Genomic DNA, 15,718 nt, shown 5'->3' with positions numbered 1-15,718 from the left:
AGAGTTTCTGCTGAGAAATCAGCTGTTAACCTTATGGGAGTTCCCTTGTATGTTATTTGTCGTTTTTCCCTTGCTGCTTTCAATAATTTTTCTTTGTCTTTAATTTTTGCCAATTTGATTATTACGTGTCTTGGCATGTTTCTCCTTGGGTTTATCCTGTATGGGACTCACTGTGCTTCCTCGACTTGGGTGGCTGTTTCCTTTCCCATGTTAGGGAAGTTTTCGACTATAATCTCTTCCAATATATTCTCAGGTCCTTTCTCTCTCTCTCTTCTCCTTCTGGGACCCCTATAATGCGAATGTTGTTGCATTTAATGTTGTCCCAGAGGTCTCTTAGGCTGTCTTCATTTCTTTTCATTCTTTTTCTTTATTCTGTTCCACAGCAGTGAATTCCACCATTCTGTCTTCCAGATCAGTTATCTGTTCTTCTGCCTCAGTTATTGTGCTCTTGATTCCTTCTAGTGTATTTTTCATTTCAGTTATTGTGTTGTTCATCTCAGTTTGTCCTTTAATTGTTCTAGACCTTTGTTAAACATTTTTTGCATCTTCTCGATCTCTGCCTCCATTGTTTTTCCAAGGTCCTTGATCATCTTCACTATCATTATTCTGAATTCTCTTTCTGGGAGGTTGCCTATCTCCACTTCATTTAGTTGTTTTTCTGGGGTTTCATCTTGTTCCTTCATCTGGTACATAGCCCTCTGCCTTTTCGTCTTGTCTATCTTTCTGTGAATGTGGTTAGTTTTCCACAGGCTGCAGGATTGTAGTTCTTCTTGCTTCTGCTCACAGGATTGTGTCTTGATTGCTCCTCCTTTGTTTCTGCATTCCCTCACTTTCCTGGTTAGCAACTGTTTAAATCTTCCCTTTGGAACTAAGTGAAGGTCAAGGACACTGGATGAAACCTACAAACAAGAAATGTGGAACACAGAAAGGATTTGTACCTAGGAGGGCCCTATAGGGTCCTGCTTGGTTTCAGAGTCACATAGTTATTGCATTACAGGAAGGTTGCACTTGCAAAATTCCATCAATAGAGATTTTTGGTTTCTGAGATCTTGCCTTAGAACACTTCTTTACAACCAGTAAAAATAGAAAAAGAAAACAAAACAAAAAAGCAGGAAAAAATAAAAAGCTGTTCTCTGTTGGCAATATTGTGGCTAGTGGATAAGAGAAAAAGTGGGAACATAATTCCCTTTACTGTTACAAGGACACTCCTCTCAGAAATTGTAGCTTTTTAGAGTCCCAAAGTATGAAGAAATAAAACAATTCTCATTTAGAAACTTGGAAACAAGTTATTTTAGTGATGCCAGCAGGCTACATGGAGACAAGGAAGGCTCTCAAAATACTTCGTCATAGGCAATCTTATGTGAGACAAACAAAAGCATTTCTCCAATAAGAGTATAGCAGATCTGGTGGGTTTTCTTTCTTTTATTTACCCCCTTCATTTTTTTTTCTTTCTTTCTTTTTTTTTTCCCAAATAACCAATATTTATCTCATAGACTTAAATTTCTTGAAGCATTATCAAAAAAAAAAAATGCTGGGGTAGGGGAAGGAGTGAAGGAATCAAGAGTCATCTTTGTTTGTTAACTGGCCTTCTCAAAGAAAAGTAAACATTCCTGTATCCTCATGATGGGAGATAGTTTCACAACTTGGAGAAAGCCTTCAGTGGAAGTTAGGCTACTACCCTCCCACAGGCACTGGGAGATAGAAGCTCTATCTTCCTTGATTAATTATTACATTTCAATAGGATGATTCCTAGGTCCTGGAGAAAGAGTCGTGGGTTATAAAACTGGCAAAAGTTTGAGCTGGTAGAAGGTTGACATCTCAGAGCTGTGGAGAAAGTATTTACAATTGGAAATTTTCTAAAGTAAATGCTCTGAGAAAAGTGAGGTCAGATGCCTACACTCTGGACGAAACCTGTCTACAGTCTAGCCAAGCTAGAGGGATCATTGCATCCATCTTGTGTTCTTTTTCTTTTTTCCTCTCTCACAGGACCGTGCACAAAACCTGAATGAACGGCGAACCACTACCACCACCCTCACAGTGGATGTTCTAGATGGAGATGACCTGGGTCCAATGTTTCTTCCTTGTGTCCTTGTGCCAAACACTCGTGATTGTCGCCCACTCACCTATCAAGCTGCCATACCTGAGTTGATGACTCCGGTAAGCATACTCCCATCTTTTCTTCTTCACTTCCACCTCTCTAACCCCAGTGGGATCCTGTTCAAGTATTTTGAACACATACTCAGTGAAAATAGGAAACTTCACTAGATTGGTATTGAAAAATATTTATGTTCAAAACCATTTTGAGACAGTATGGGTAAATTTTTGGTCATAATGCATAATTACATCATTTACAAAGTAGAAAGTATGTCATGAAGCAACAGCCCATTTGACTCTGATTATTTTATTTTTTTTCTGTGTGTAAAGCATAACAAATTTCAGTTACCAACATATACTGGGAAACCCCAAGAAATGACTCCAGCATTTCCTTAAATTCACATGTAAACATGCAGCCCTAAGTCAGAGGACACACAAGTCAACAGGATACTCTCTTGTCTCTTAGAGCCCTGAAATATTATCGGAGATTATGCTTGGCTGTTTGAAGGTGGGAGCTAATGAATCCTGAATTCAAATATTCAATATTTATTAGTTAAAGATGTATTTTAAAGAAACAAAAAGTTAAAGCATGAGTACCTATTTTCTACACTCAATTCTGCATTTGTTTTTTATAATTCTAATAAATCTTAACTTGCTGTCAGCCTGGAATTCATACCTTAGACCTGCCTGGATGATAAATATACATACCTAAGAATAAAACTTATAAGGCTAACAGATATCCTACTTAGGCTAAAATATCAATTTATCCCTTAAAAGTAAAAAAAAAAAAGAAAAAAATGAATTCTCTTTTAGAGCAGTCAAATTCCTAGGAGTGAACTATTTGATTAATGTCTTTGCTGTTCCTCTGGAAAGCATTCAGCCTTCTGGGTTAGTAACATGGCTGATGCTGTCAGAATTTGTTGCAAGGTATTTGAATTTTTTTCTCAAACATTTGAGAACTGTGGTTTGGGGGTCCTCTATTTGAAATATTTAAAAGAATAGAACAGAAATTCCTTCTCCTAAGTGTAAATTACACTGCATTCCAGTCACTTCAAAGAATTCTTATCCTATATTTTACCAATTACTTTATCCAATATTTTACCTGCTAGCTTTACTAACATAACAGTAGCTCTTAAATGGTTGAAAATCACTTTTGTGTCTGTTGGCATAAATGATTACTGGTCTAATTGGCTTGCATGAAAAAAATAAGCCGGAAAAAAAGAATAAATGTTATGATGTGCATTGAGTGAAGAAAATAATATAAATTTTCAGCTAAATGGAGTAATTTTGCAGACAAAAAAGCTAATGTAGAGATTGTCTAGACAAACATTCATAGGTTACCTAAAGTTATATGTCATATTATTTTTGTTGAATATCAGTGAGAAGCCTTAATGATGTGAACATTGAACTTTTCTTTGAAAGGCTTAGTTGAAATCATGACAAAAAATATTTTTGGTATTAATTTATTTTTTTATTTTTTTTTGCGGTACGCGGGCCTCTCACTGTTGTGGCCTCTCCCGTTGCGGAGCACAGGCTCCGGATGCGCAGGCCCAGCGGCCATGGCTCACAGGCCCAGCCACTCCGCGGCATGTGGGATCTTCCCGGACCGGGGCACGAACCCGTGTCCCCTGCATCGGCAGGCGGACTCTCAACCACTGCGCCACCAGGGAAGCCCCTTAATTTATTTTTGAGTTAATTTATGTAGCTGGTGTACCAGTGAGATCCCAAGAGAAGGGGAATACTGATATAATAAGACTAAAATCAGTGAACCAGTATGATGAATGTTTAACAGTACTTGACGTACTGAGAGAAGTAAATAAAGATGGAGGTTACTGCTTGAGAAGCAAAGTGTATTGACTTTATAAAGGATCTTTGAGTATCCCTTCCTCTCTGCTCCAGATTACAGACTAAGCATCTCTCTCATTCCTATACAGTTTCATGCTAGAGACAAAGTCATGCTCCAGATTTGGGGTAAATGACAATAATGACTAATGGTTATATAGATTGTTCGGTTTGTCATGAACTGTGTTAAATTCTACAAAAATACTGACTTAAATCCTTGTGGATAATTACCACTATTATTGTTTTTTATAGATGAGATCTCTGGGGTACAGAGTTTAAGTAACTTAACCTTATAGCTAATAAGTAAAAAGAGTTTTCTTTTAAAATCATGTATCTTAAATTAAATGGTATGCTATAAATTCCAGAATGATCAAACTGGAATGCTTCGTCATCATTTTTAAACATATCAACCCATTCTTTAACATTCTGTGAAACAAAAAGAATTTTAGTTTTACAGGTTTAAATACTTATGGCAAGTATTTATTTGTTAAGCATTATATTTTTATTGCCATGTAGAAAAAAATTAAATATGTTTACTTACAAAATTAGGCAATTGTTCTGATTATCAATCACTGCATAACACACCACCAAAACTTAGTGGCTTCAAATTACAATCTTTAAATTTGTTCATAAAACTGCACTTTTGGCAGACTTGAGGGAACACCTCATCCCTACTCTACACAGCATCTGCTAGGGCACGTTGACTAAGGGCTGGGGGGCACTTTGACTAAGGGCTGGGTACCACTTTCCGAATGGTGAACTTAGCAAGTTGATTCCGGCTGTTGGTTCCAGCTTAGTGAGGGCTGTGAGCTGGAGGCTTCATTTCTACTCCATGTAGGTCTTTCCTGGGCTATTTGAGCTTCCTCACATCAAAGCATTGTGTTCTAAAAGCAAGCTTTCCCAAAGAATTGGACAGAACTTTTATGAACTAGCCTTGTAATTTTCAGTGTCACTTCAGTGTCACTATAGTCATACCTCTGCCAGATTCAAGGAGTAGAAGTATATACCATCTCCTGAAGGGAGGAGTGTAGGAGCCACATTGTACGAAGAACATAAGGGGAAGGAAGTTTTATTGTGGCCATCATAGGAAAACGAAATCAGCTGTAGTAACGGCATCAGGTTTCCATGTGCTCTTTTACATGCCATTTCAGATCCCCTCTGGATCACTAGGGTTAAGAAGTGTAGCTAGTTTTTAAGTTTCACATTCAAATTGCTGTGTTTATGTCTGTCTTTTTTTAAATTTTCTTTTTTTTTCTATTTTCCTTTGCTATTTCCGTACTTTGCTAAAATTTCTGGAAATTTCAATAAATAAGATCTTGTATTCAGAGCAAGAGAGCTAACCATTTATGTCAGCTAAACAGGATATGGTGACTCTAATTACATACTTGCTGATCCTTTCCTGACTAATTCTTCAAAATTTTGAGAGCTTTGACACCTGCTCACCTTCTGGGTTGATGTGAAATTTTCCACCAATTACCTCAGTGATATTCTTGACTTGAGATACCATCCTTAGTTCTACCACAATGCGTGCAGAATTTATCAGCTCAGAAAATCTTTAAAAGGTAGTCTAGTACAGTGTTTAACCCATGAACCAAGATATACTAAAAATAATATAATATAAATCTGATATAAATCTGGTGTCTCAGGGGCACTAAAGTAAATTGTAGCCCTGTGTTAATTATTGTGTATTTATTAATTTGGTAAATAGCCACTGGACCCTAGTATATGTTGAACTCTATGTTAATAGAGGAGACTTGTCAACCTGGATAAGATAAAATTCTTCTGATATATTGTGTAAATTTATTCTCACTTTCTGACTCTCTTAAAGTTGTTATGCCTATCTAGTTGAAGATTTCTAGTATTATAGAAAACTTCTGTAGAATTTGGAGAGTATAGGGTCCATGGTTCTATTTTCTTGATTTCCTATTAAAGGCAAAGACAGTAAATACTTATGTATTTTTTTCAGTGTTGAACAGTTGCATACTGTTTGGCTAGTTGGATTTACTGCTGAGTAAATTGTCCCTGGTTAGAAACACCATAGTATTAATATGATAATATTTACATATTAGCTATGCGTTTACTATATATACATTTTCCTATATTTATTGTGCCGTGCAGTTTTCAGTATTTTGGCATTAGTTGCTTACCAGACATGGCCATCTAGTAGCTAGAATCCATGCTCTAATGAATTCTTCCCCAACCCTGTTTAAAGCCTTGGGTTAGTTCCCAAGACTATCTTGCCACAAATGCCTCCACTATAATCTTTGTCATAAAGAGCTCTAGTTTTCAGGTAGCTATCAAAGAGTTCTTCTGCTTTATTTATGCTGCTCTCTCCTTCCAGGGAAACTTTCTCAATTATTACAAGAGTGGTGATGATTTCCAGTGATGTATAACATTTATAATTTCCTCTTGGCTCATACTCATTAAATGTGTTACAATCTGGGAACTCTCTCCTCTCTTGTCTTTTATGAAACTACTGGTTCTTTTCCTCCCCTTGATGGCCCTGTGTTTCTCCTCTTAAATCTTTGATGGCCTTTTATTATTTCTTTTTTTTTTTTTGGTAAAGGGTATCTCCGTTCTTGGATTGATTGATTGATTGATTCTTATTCTTAAATCTTAGGGATTTTCCAGACTTCTATCTTTTGAAGCTTTTTTTCTTCCTTTTCACTATATTTTTCACCAAGATTCATCAAACCTACATAATGTGTTCCTTTTTCACCAAATAAGGATGATCTGTGTGTTGTCGAAGTATTTTCTGACCTGAAATCTCTCCTGACTTCCAAGCTTACAATTCTCAATTTTTCTAGGTAGTTTTCTTATACTCCCCACAGACACCTCATTATCCTTTCTAATATATTCTGATGCATCCATGTCCACTCTCATGTTACCTTTGTTACCTTTGGGGTCTTGGTTGATTTGGACCTAGATTTCAATGACCCCCCTCATCTCAAACTCAATCAATATCCAAAGACATTCTCTGCATTATCTATGAAATGTTACTCAAATATGTTTGACGCCTATTTTCCTGCCCAAATACCTGCCTAGAGGCATACCCTCAACTCTGGACCCCTAGAATTGGAATACAATTCTGATCTGATCTTTCACTGTCTAATTAAAGTTTCAGTATTTCCCATCATATACCAGATAAGTTTCAAAACTTTGATCATATCATTTAGAGTAATTTTATATCTGACTATTTTTCAGTCTCATCTCTTTTAACTTGCATAAAGCAACTTCTCTAGAAACAGAGCTTTGCACATGTACCTGGACTTCTCTGAGAATTACCCTCCCTTTTCTCCACTTTGTTTCATATATTAAGCTTATGGTTTTTATTCAAGCTTCATCTTGGTAATATGAAATGATAGGCCCTTTTAAAATTAAGTTTTTCTCTGTTATCTGCATGAATTTCTACTAAAAGCACTGAACTCCCTGTTGTATCACAGTCATTTACCCATTTCTTTTTTGCTAGACTATTAGTTCTTTAATTTTCTACTTGTCATTATGTCTTCATGTATAACCCATTTGCTTCATGTAGTAAATGTTCAGAAACTATTGAATTGAATTAAATTGAATTGAATTAAAATTTCAAGAAATACATATTGTACACTGAGATACTACATATAAATATGAATAAGCATGGCTCATGCCTTCTCACAATGAGAGTTTATTTATCATAAACATGCATATGTAAAGAATATTATGCATAATTATTTATTATAAGTATGTATTATCCAAATATTAGCCATGATATATATATATATGCATATGTATATGTGTATACATATATATAAAACATTGTAACACACTTTTAGTGTTTTCCAATTAGATTTGCAAGGACTACCATACTTGGCATCTAGTCAAGAATAACCTTCAAATAGGAGTCTAATAGGTAGTCTGGATAAAGAAAGCATATTTCCCAATTACCATAGAGAGTCCCAGTTTATAATTGTTGTCCCAGCACATTGTTTGCAATGCCTCCTTCTCCTTTCAATAATGTTTCAAACATTAAATTATATCCTTCTTTAGTCGTTAGGCCAATTATTTTCAAAATGTGTCCTGCGGAGCTCTTTTTGGGCCAGCAAAGTGATAAATAAAGAAGGAAACAACTGGCAACTCTCAAACTGCCTATAACCTTTTAGTGAGAAGACTGTCAAAGTAGGTTGAAAGGAAAAATGATAAATAATATATCTAGAGTCAATATATTACATTTTATACCAATTTTTTTCCTGCCACAAACAGTCACACCTACAGGCGACCAGCAGCAAATGATCACAGAAACTTCAGAATTAAGTTGGGGAAACAAAAGCTAAACACCAAACAAACAAACAAAAACTGGAATTCAGCACATATTACCTACAATGTGAAATTGTATTACAGTAATTCTGAAATGGGTATGTGAAATTATCAGAGAAAAGGAATCATTCATTTTTTTTCTCCTTGGTCAAACTTTATGTTGAATAGACTCAACTATATTATATCTCCATTCATAGACAATGTGAAAATAATTTTAATTGTGGAACAATTGAAGGCTAAGAAATCGGAGGAATTGAGTTTTTTAACATTAAAGGGACAAAGTCACAATTCTTCTCAGTAATAAGACAGAAGTCTAACTTTTCTTGTTGAAGAGTTTGTTTAAAATATTATTTTAAATTAGCATTGGAGGTATGTTTTCCTATGAAACACAGATAAAGAGAAAAGACACAAGGTCATTTGGCTTGGACTCGATGTTGATAACTTCATAAACATTTATTCTTGAACTCTCTGATGGCTTACTAAATTATGTAGGAACATTTTGCAAAGGTGTTTCTTATCACAATATAAGGGAGTTTGTAAGAACTCAGAGTCCAGGCTGAAACCTGTGTGATGTTGGGAATGTTGCTTAATGTCTCTAAACCTCAGTTTAGGTTTGTCATCTGTGAAATGAGGGTGATGCAATCTAATATATGGGAATTTTGTGAGTACTACAAAAGAAGATTCATGAAACATACTTAACTTGTTCCTAGCAAATACTAAGGATTTAATAATATTAGCTATTTCTATTATTATTATCATTTCCTGTGGAATTTCTTCATCTGGCTGGATATTTACTCAGAGACTCATGGGAGGAAGTAGCTAAGTCAAATTGGTTGTTAAATATCTAGCTATTTTTAATCAAAATTTCAGCTTTAAAAACTGAATTGTATATATTGATAAGCCTAATTTATTCTGATTGTGCTATTCCTAATTCATTATGACTTTGTTTCTTTAAAAAAATGCAATACCTGGAATTCCCTGGAAGTCCAGTGGTTAGGACTCACTGCAAGAGGCACAGGTTCAATCCCTGGTTGGAGAACTAAGATCCCACAAGCCGTTTGGTGCGGCCAAGAAAACAAAAACAAAACAAAAAACCCCCCAAAAATCCAATACCTTTATTAAGAAGAACCGTAGGGTCATTTAAAAAAAACCAAAACAGATTTAGTATACTCACGGCTTGAACCGAATTAATTATGCAATATACTATTGCTTTGGGAAGAGGGAGCAGCTGATGCAAAATGTGAGCCAAAAATATATCAATGAATCAAATTTTAAACGTCCACTGGGGAAGTAAGTGTCCTGCGCCCTTTCTCTCTTTTTTTTTGTAAATACAAAAACAATGATTTCAATAAAGTTTTTCAAATTGTCCCACAAAACCTCCAGTTCTACAGAGGAACCTCTGGGGCTTCTACTGCAGTTAAACTTAGAACTTCTGCTTTGTATAATATTTAAAATTCTGCTTTTTTCCCACTTGCTAATTTAGAAAAATTTTTGTAATTTAATTAAAAAAATGATTAGCTTCTAATTATAAATTAAACAGAAAACAATTTTAATTATGCACATTAAAAATTGGAAGCCTTCAATCCTCAGAGCCCAATCTCCAGCAGAACCATCAGATCTTAATGCATATCTTTCCAAATATCTGGATCCTGGGGAGCCTGAACCAAGGTGGTGGAGTAGAAGGACATGCTCTCACTACCTCTTGTGAGAACACCAGAATCACAACTAGCTGCTGGACGATCATCAACAGGAGGACACTGGAACTCACCAAAAAAGATACCCCACATCCAAAGACAAAGAGAAGCCACAATGAGACGGTAGGAGGGGTGCAATCACAGCAAAATCAAATCCCGTAACTGCTGGGTGGGTGACTCACAGACTGGAGAACACTTATACCACAGAAATCCGCCCACTGGAGTGAAGGTCCTGAGCCCCACGTTAGGCTTCCCAACCTGGGCGTCCGGCAACGGGAGGAGGAATTCCTAGAGAATCAGACTTTGAAGGCTATTGGGATTTGATTGCAGGATTTCGACAGGACTTGGGGAAACAGAGACTCCACTCTTGGAGGGCACACAAAAAGTAGTGTGCGCATCGGGACTCAGGGGAAGGAGAAGTGAACCCAGGGGAGACTGAACCAAACCTACCTGCTAGTGTTGGAGGGTCTCCTGCAGAGGTGGGGGGTGGCTGTGGCTCACCGTGGGGACAAGGACACTGGCAGCAGAAGTTCTGGGAAGTACTCCTTGACATGAGCCCTCCCAGAGTCCACCGTTAGCCCCACGAAAGAGCCCAGGTAGGCTCCAGTGTTGGGTTGCCTCAGGCCAAACAACCAACAGGGAGGGAACCCAGCCCCACCCATCAGTTGTCAAGCAGATTAAAGTTTTACTGAGCTCTGCCCACCAGAGCAACACCCAGCTCTACCCACCACCAGTCCCTCCCATCAGGAAACCTGCACAAGCCTCTTAGATAGCCTCATCCACCAGAGGGCAGACAGCAGAGACAAGAAGAACTACAATCCTGCAGCCTGTGGAACAAAAACCACATTCACAGAAAGATAGACAAGATGAAAAGGCAGAGGGCTATGTACCAGATGAAGCAACAAGATGAAACCCCAGAAAAACAACTAAATGAAGTGGAGATAGGCAAGCTTCCAGAGAAAGAATTCAGAATAATGATAGTGAAGATGATCAAGGACCTTGGAAAAACAATGGAGGCAGAGATCAAGAAGATGCAAGAAATGTTTAACAAAGACCTGGAAGAATTAAAGAACAAAGAAAACCCTATGGGATTTTGATTCATATGTCCAGGATGAGGCCTAATAATTTGTATTTTTTTTCTTTAATACAGGAATTTTCAAAAATATACAAAAATAGTGAGAAGAGTGTCATGAACTCCCACAAACTCATTACTCAGTTATAAGTTCATGAGCATTCTCTTGGTTCAACTATATCTCCTCTCATCATTCTCTCCCACATTATTTGAAGCACATCTCAGATATCACATCATTTTATCTAAATATGTTAACAAGTATATCTTGAAATGATAGGTCATACCACAATACCATAAAAGAAATTAAAGTTAGGAATTTGTATTTTTTTATTTTTAATTTTTTTAATGCCATTTAAAGGTTTATTTTCCATTTACAGTTATTACAAAATATTGACTGTATTCCCCGTATTGTACAATACAACCTTAAGCCTATCTTGCACCCAGTAGGCCCACTCCTCTATCTTTGTATTGTCCCCCCTAACCACTAGTTTGTTCTCTGTATCTGTGAGTCTGCTTCTTTCTTGTTCTATTCACTATTTTGTTGTATTTTTTTTTAGATTCCACATATAAGTGATATCATACAATATTTGTCTTTTTCTGTCTGACTTATTTCACTTAGCATAATACCCTCTAAGTCCACCCATATTGCTACAAATGGCAATATTCTGTTCTTTTTTATGGCTGAGTAGTATTCCGTTGTATCCACATACATATCTTCTTTATCCATTCATCTGTTGATGGACACTTAAGTTGCTTCCATATCTTAGCATTGTAAATAATGCTACTATGAACATAGGGGTGCATTTATTTTTCAAATTAGTGTTTGTTTTTTTTTCAGATATAAACCCAGGAGTGGAATTTCTGGGTTGTATGGTAGTTCTATTTTTAGTTTTATGAGAAACTTCCATATTGTTAGTGGCTGCACCTATTTACATTCGCACCAACAGTGTATGAGGGTTCCCTTTTCTCCACATCCTTGCCAACGTTTGTTTTTTTTTTTTTTTTTTTGCGGTACACGGGCCTCTCCCTGTTGCCTCTCCCGTTGTGGAGCACAGGCTCCAGATGCACAGGCTCAGCAGCCATGGCTCATGGGCCTAGCCACTCCACAGCATGTGGGATCTTCCTGGACCGGGGCACGAACCCGTGTCCCCTGCATTAGCAGGTGGACTCTCAACCACTGTGCCACCAGGGAAGCCCTATTTGTGTTCCTTTTGATGATAGCTGTTCTGACAGATGTGAGGTGATATCTCACTGTGGTTTTGATTTGCATTCCTCTGATGATTAGCAAGCATCTTTTCAGGTGCCTTTTGCCCATCTGCATTTCCTCTTTGGAAAAATGTCTATTCAGTTCTTCTGCCCATTTTTTGGCTTGTTTTTGTTTTTGATATTGAATTGTATGAGCTGTTTATATATGTTGGATATGAATTCCTTATCGGTCATATAATTTGCAAATATTCTTTCCCATTCTATAGGTTGTCTCTTTGTTTTGTCAATAGTTTCCTTCACAGTGCAAAAGCTTTTAAATTTAGTTAGGTACCATTTGTTTATTTTGCTTTAATATTCTTTACTTTAGGGGATGGATCCCCAAAAATATTGTTGTGATTTACATCAAAGAGTGTCCTGCCTGTGTTTTCTTCTAGCAGTTTTAAAGTATCCAGTCTTACATTTAGGTCTTTAATCCATTTTGAGTTTATTTTTTTGTATATGGTGTTAGAGAATGTTCTAAATTCATACTTTTACATGTAACTGTCTACTTTTCCCAGCACCATTTATTGAAGAGACTGTCTTTTCCCATTGTAATTCATGCCTCCTTTGTCATAGATTAATTGACCATAAGTTTATTTATTTCTGATTTATTTAAGACTTTGTGGTTTAACACCTTTGCAAAACTGAATTATACTCTATTTTGGCTGACATGGGAATATGTTATTGCTTTTATTACCTTGACAACAGAATATTTTTGATGAGTTACTAGATAATTTATTTTTTTAACACCTACAATATTACTTTAAATTAAGGGACTGATAGTTATCTGCAATTACATAATATTATGTGTTGGCATGGGCAAGAGTTACAGTTTAATTATAGAACACCATCTTTCCAGATTTATTAGTCTCTTTTATAGATAGTGGTACTAAAATTATCCTTCCTGGTGTACAGTTATCTTGGTACTTGTTATAGCTAACTATGAGTTTAAAATACTACACTGAAGAATATTATAAAATAAATTGTAAAACAAAAGGTCAGCTTTTCCTAGAGGCAGATTCTGCTCCCATTGTGCACCCCGAATACATTTAGTTATGAATTAATGTTGTTACTGATGACATGGAGTTCATTCTTAGAATACATTTAGTTATGAATTAATGTTGTTACTGATGACGTGGAGTTCATTCTTAGAGAATGCTTCAAAGATAATTTTATTTTAAAAGAGTGTTTTAAATGTTCAAGAAAGGATATTCATAGAATCAATGTTTATGTTTTCATTTAGTTAAGTTTTGCAAAAAATAGAGAGCATAAATTAAGTTTTGGCAGCAAAGAGAATCATTGCCTTATTCATAAACTGTTTCTATCTTACTTTCATATATTTTTAGTCACAATTTGAGATTTTTTATTTTTTTAAAAACAAACTTTAAAAAAAAATAAAAAAAATAAAAACAAACTTTAACAAATTTATTTATTTATTTTAAGAAAGACCTTGGTTTTTTTTAAATATAACTTAATTTTTTTTACAGCAGGTTCTTATTAGTTATCTACTTTATATATATTAGTGTATATATGTCAATCCCAATCTCCCAATTCATCCCACCACCACCCTCCACCCCGCTTTCCTCCCTTGGTGTGCATACATTTGTTCTCTACATCCATGTCTCTATTTCTACCTTGCAAACCAGTTCATCTGTACCACTTTTCTAGATTCCACATATATGCATTAATATACGATATTTGTTTTTCTCTTTCTGACTTACTTCACTCCGTATGACAGTCTCTAGGTCCATCCACGTTTCTACAAATGACTCAATTTCGTTCCTTTTTATGGCTGAGTAATATTCCATTGTATATATGTACCACATCTTCTTTATCCATTTGTCTGTCGATGGGAATTTAAGTTGCTTTCATGACCTAGCTATTGTAAATAGTGTTGCAATTATACATTGGGGTGCATGTGTCTTTTTGAATTATGGTTTTCTCTGGGTATATGCTCAGTAGTGGGATTGCTGGGTCATATGGTAATTCTATTTTTAGTTTTTTAAGGAACCTCCATACTGTTCTCCATAGTGGCTGTATCAATTTACATTCCCACTAACAGTGCAAGATGGTTCCCCTTTTTCCACACCCTCCCCAGCATTTGTTGTTTGTAGATTATCTGATGATGCCCATTATTATTGATATGAGGTGATACCTCATTGTAGTTTTGATTTGCATTTCTCTAATAATTAGTGATGTTGAGCAGCTTTTCATGTGCCTCTTGGCCATCTGTATGTATTCCTTGGAGAAATGTCTATTTAGGTCTTCTGCCCAGTTTTTGATTGGGTTGTTTGTTTTTTTTTTTTTAACACTGAGCTGCATGAGCTGCTTATATATTTTGGAGATTAATCCTTTGTCCGTTGATTCATTTGCAAATATTTTCTCCCATTCTGAGGGTTGTCTTTTCATCTTGTTTATAGTTTCCTTTGCTTTGCAAAAGCTTTTAAGTTTCATTAGGTCCCATTTGTTTATTTTTATTTCCATTACTCTAAGAGGTGGGTCAAAAAAGATATTGCTGTGATTTATATCAAAGAGTGTTCTTCCTATGTTTTCATCTAAGAGTTTTATAGTGTCCACTCTTACATTTAGGTCTTTAATCCATTTGGAGTTTATTGTTGTATATGGTGTTAGAGAGTGTTCTAATTTCATTCTTTTACATGTAGTTGTCCAGTTTTCCCAGCACCGCTGATTGAAGAGGCTGTCTGTAGGTGCGTGGGTTTATCTCTGGGTTTGTATTCTGTTCCACTGATCTATATTTCTGTTTTTGTGCCAGTACCATATTGTCTTGATTACTGTAGCTTTATAGTATAGTCTGAAGTCAGGGAGTCTGATTCCTCCAACTCCATTTATTTCCCTCAAGATTGTTTTGGCCATTTGTCTTTTGTGTTCCATACAAATTTTAAGATTTTTTGTTCTAGTTTTGTAAAAAATGCCATTGGTAATTTGATAGGGATTGCATTGAGTCTGCAGATTGCTTTGGGTAGTATAGTCATTTTCACAATATTGATTCTTCCAGTCCAAGAACATGGTATATCTCTCCATCTGTTTGTGTCATCTTTGGTTTCTTTCATCAGTTTCTTATAGTTTTCTGACTATAGGTCCTTCACCTCCTTAGGTAGGTTTATTCCCAGGTATTGTTTTTGTTGCAGTGGTGAATGGGATTGTTTCCTTAATTTCTCTTTCTGATCTTTCATGGTTAGTGTATAGGAATGCAAGAGATTTCTGTGCCTTAATTTTGCATCTTGCAACTTTACCAAATTCATAGATTAGCTCTAGTAGTTTCCTGGTAGCCTCTTTAGGATTATCTATGTATAGCATCATGTCATCTGCAAACACTGACAGTTTTACTTCTTTTCCTAATTGTATTTCTTTTCTTTTTCCTCTCTGATTGCTGTGGCTAGGACTTCCAAAACTATGTTGAATAATAGTGGCAAGAGTGGACATCCTTGTCTTTTTCCTGATCTTAGAGGAAATGCTT

General features: G+C 36.0%; 1 protein-coding gene across 7 annotated transcripts in view; it reads left to right on the top strand.

Annotated features, from left to right (window-relative positions):
* Positions 1–15,718, top strand: part of PCDH15 (protocadherin related 15) — a gene marked incomplete at both ends in the record, with an annotated part of 708,164 nt that overhangs the window by 324,385 nt on the left and 368,061 nt on the right. For all 7 annotated transcript variants that reach the window (XM_082854334.1, XM_082854333.1, XM_082854332.1 and 4 more), the window contains one exon: positions 1,987–2,157. In XM_082854334.1, coding sequence (XP_082710460.1) covers positions 1,987–2,157 — 171 coding nt within the window. The remainder of the gene's footprint in view (positions 1–1,986; positions 2,158–15,718) is intronic.

The sequence above is a fragment of the Leucopleurus acutus genome (genome assembly GCF_964270905.1).
Source record: "Leucopleurus acutus genome assembly, chromosome: 14".
NCBI classification, from domain to species: Eukaryota; Metazoa; Chordata; class Mammalia; order Artiodactyla; family Delphinidae; genus Leucopleurus; species Leucopleurus acutus.
Note: the sequence above shows the minus strand (reverse complement) of the source record. Positions and strands in the feature narration are given on the sequence as shown.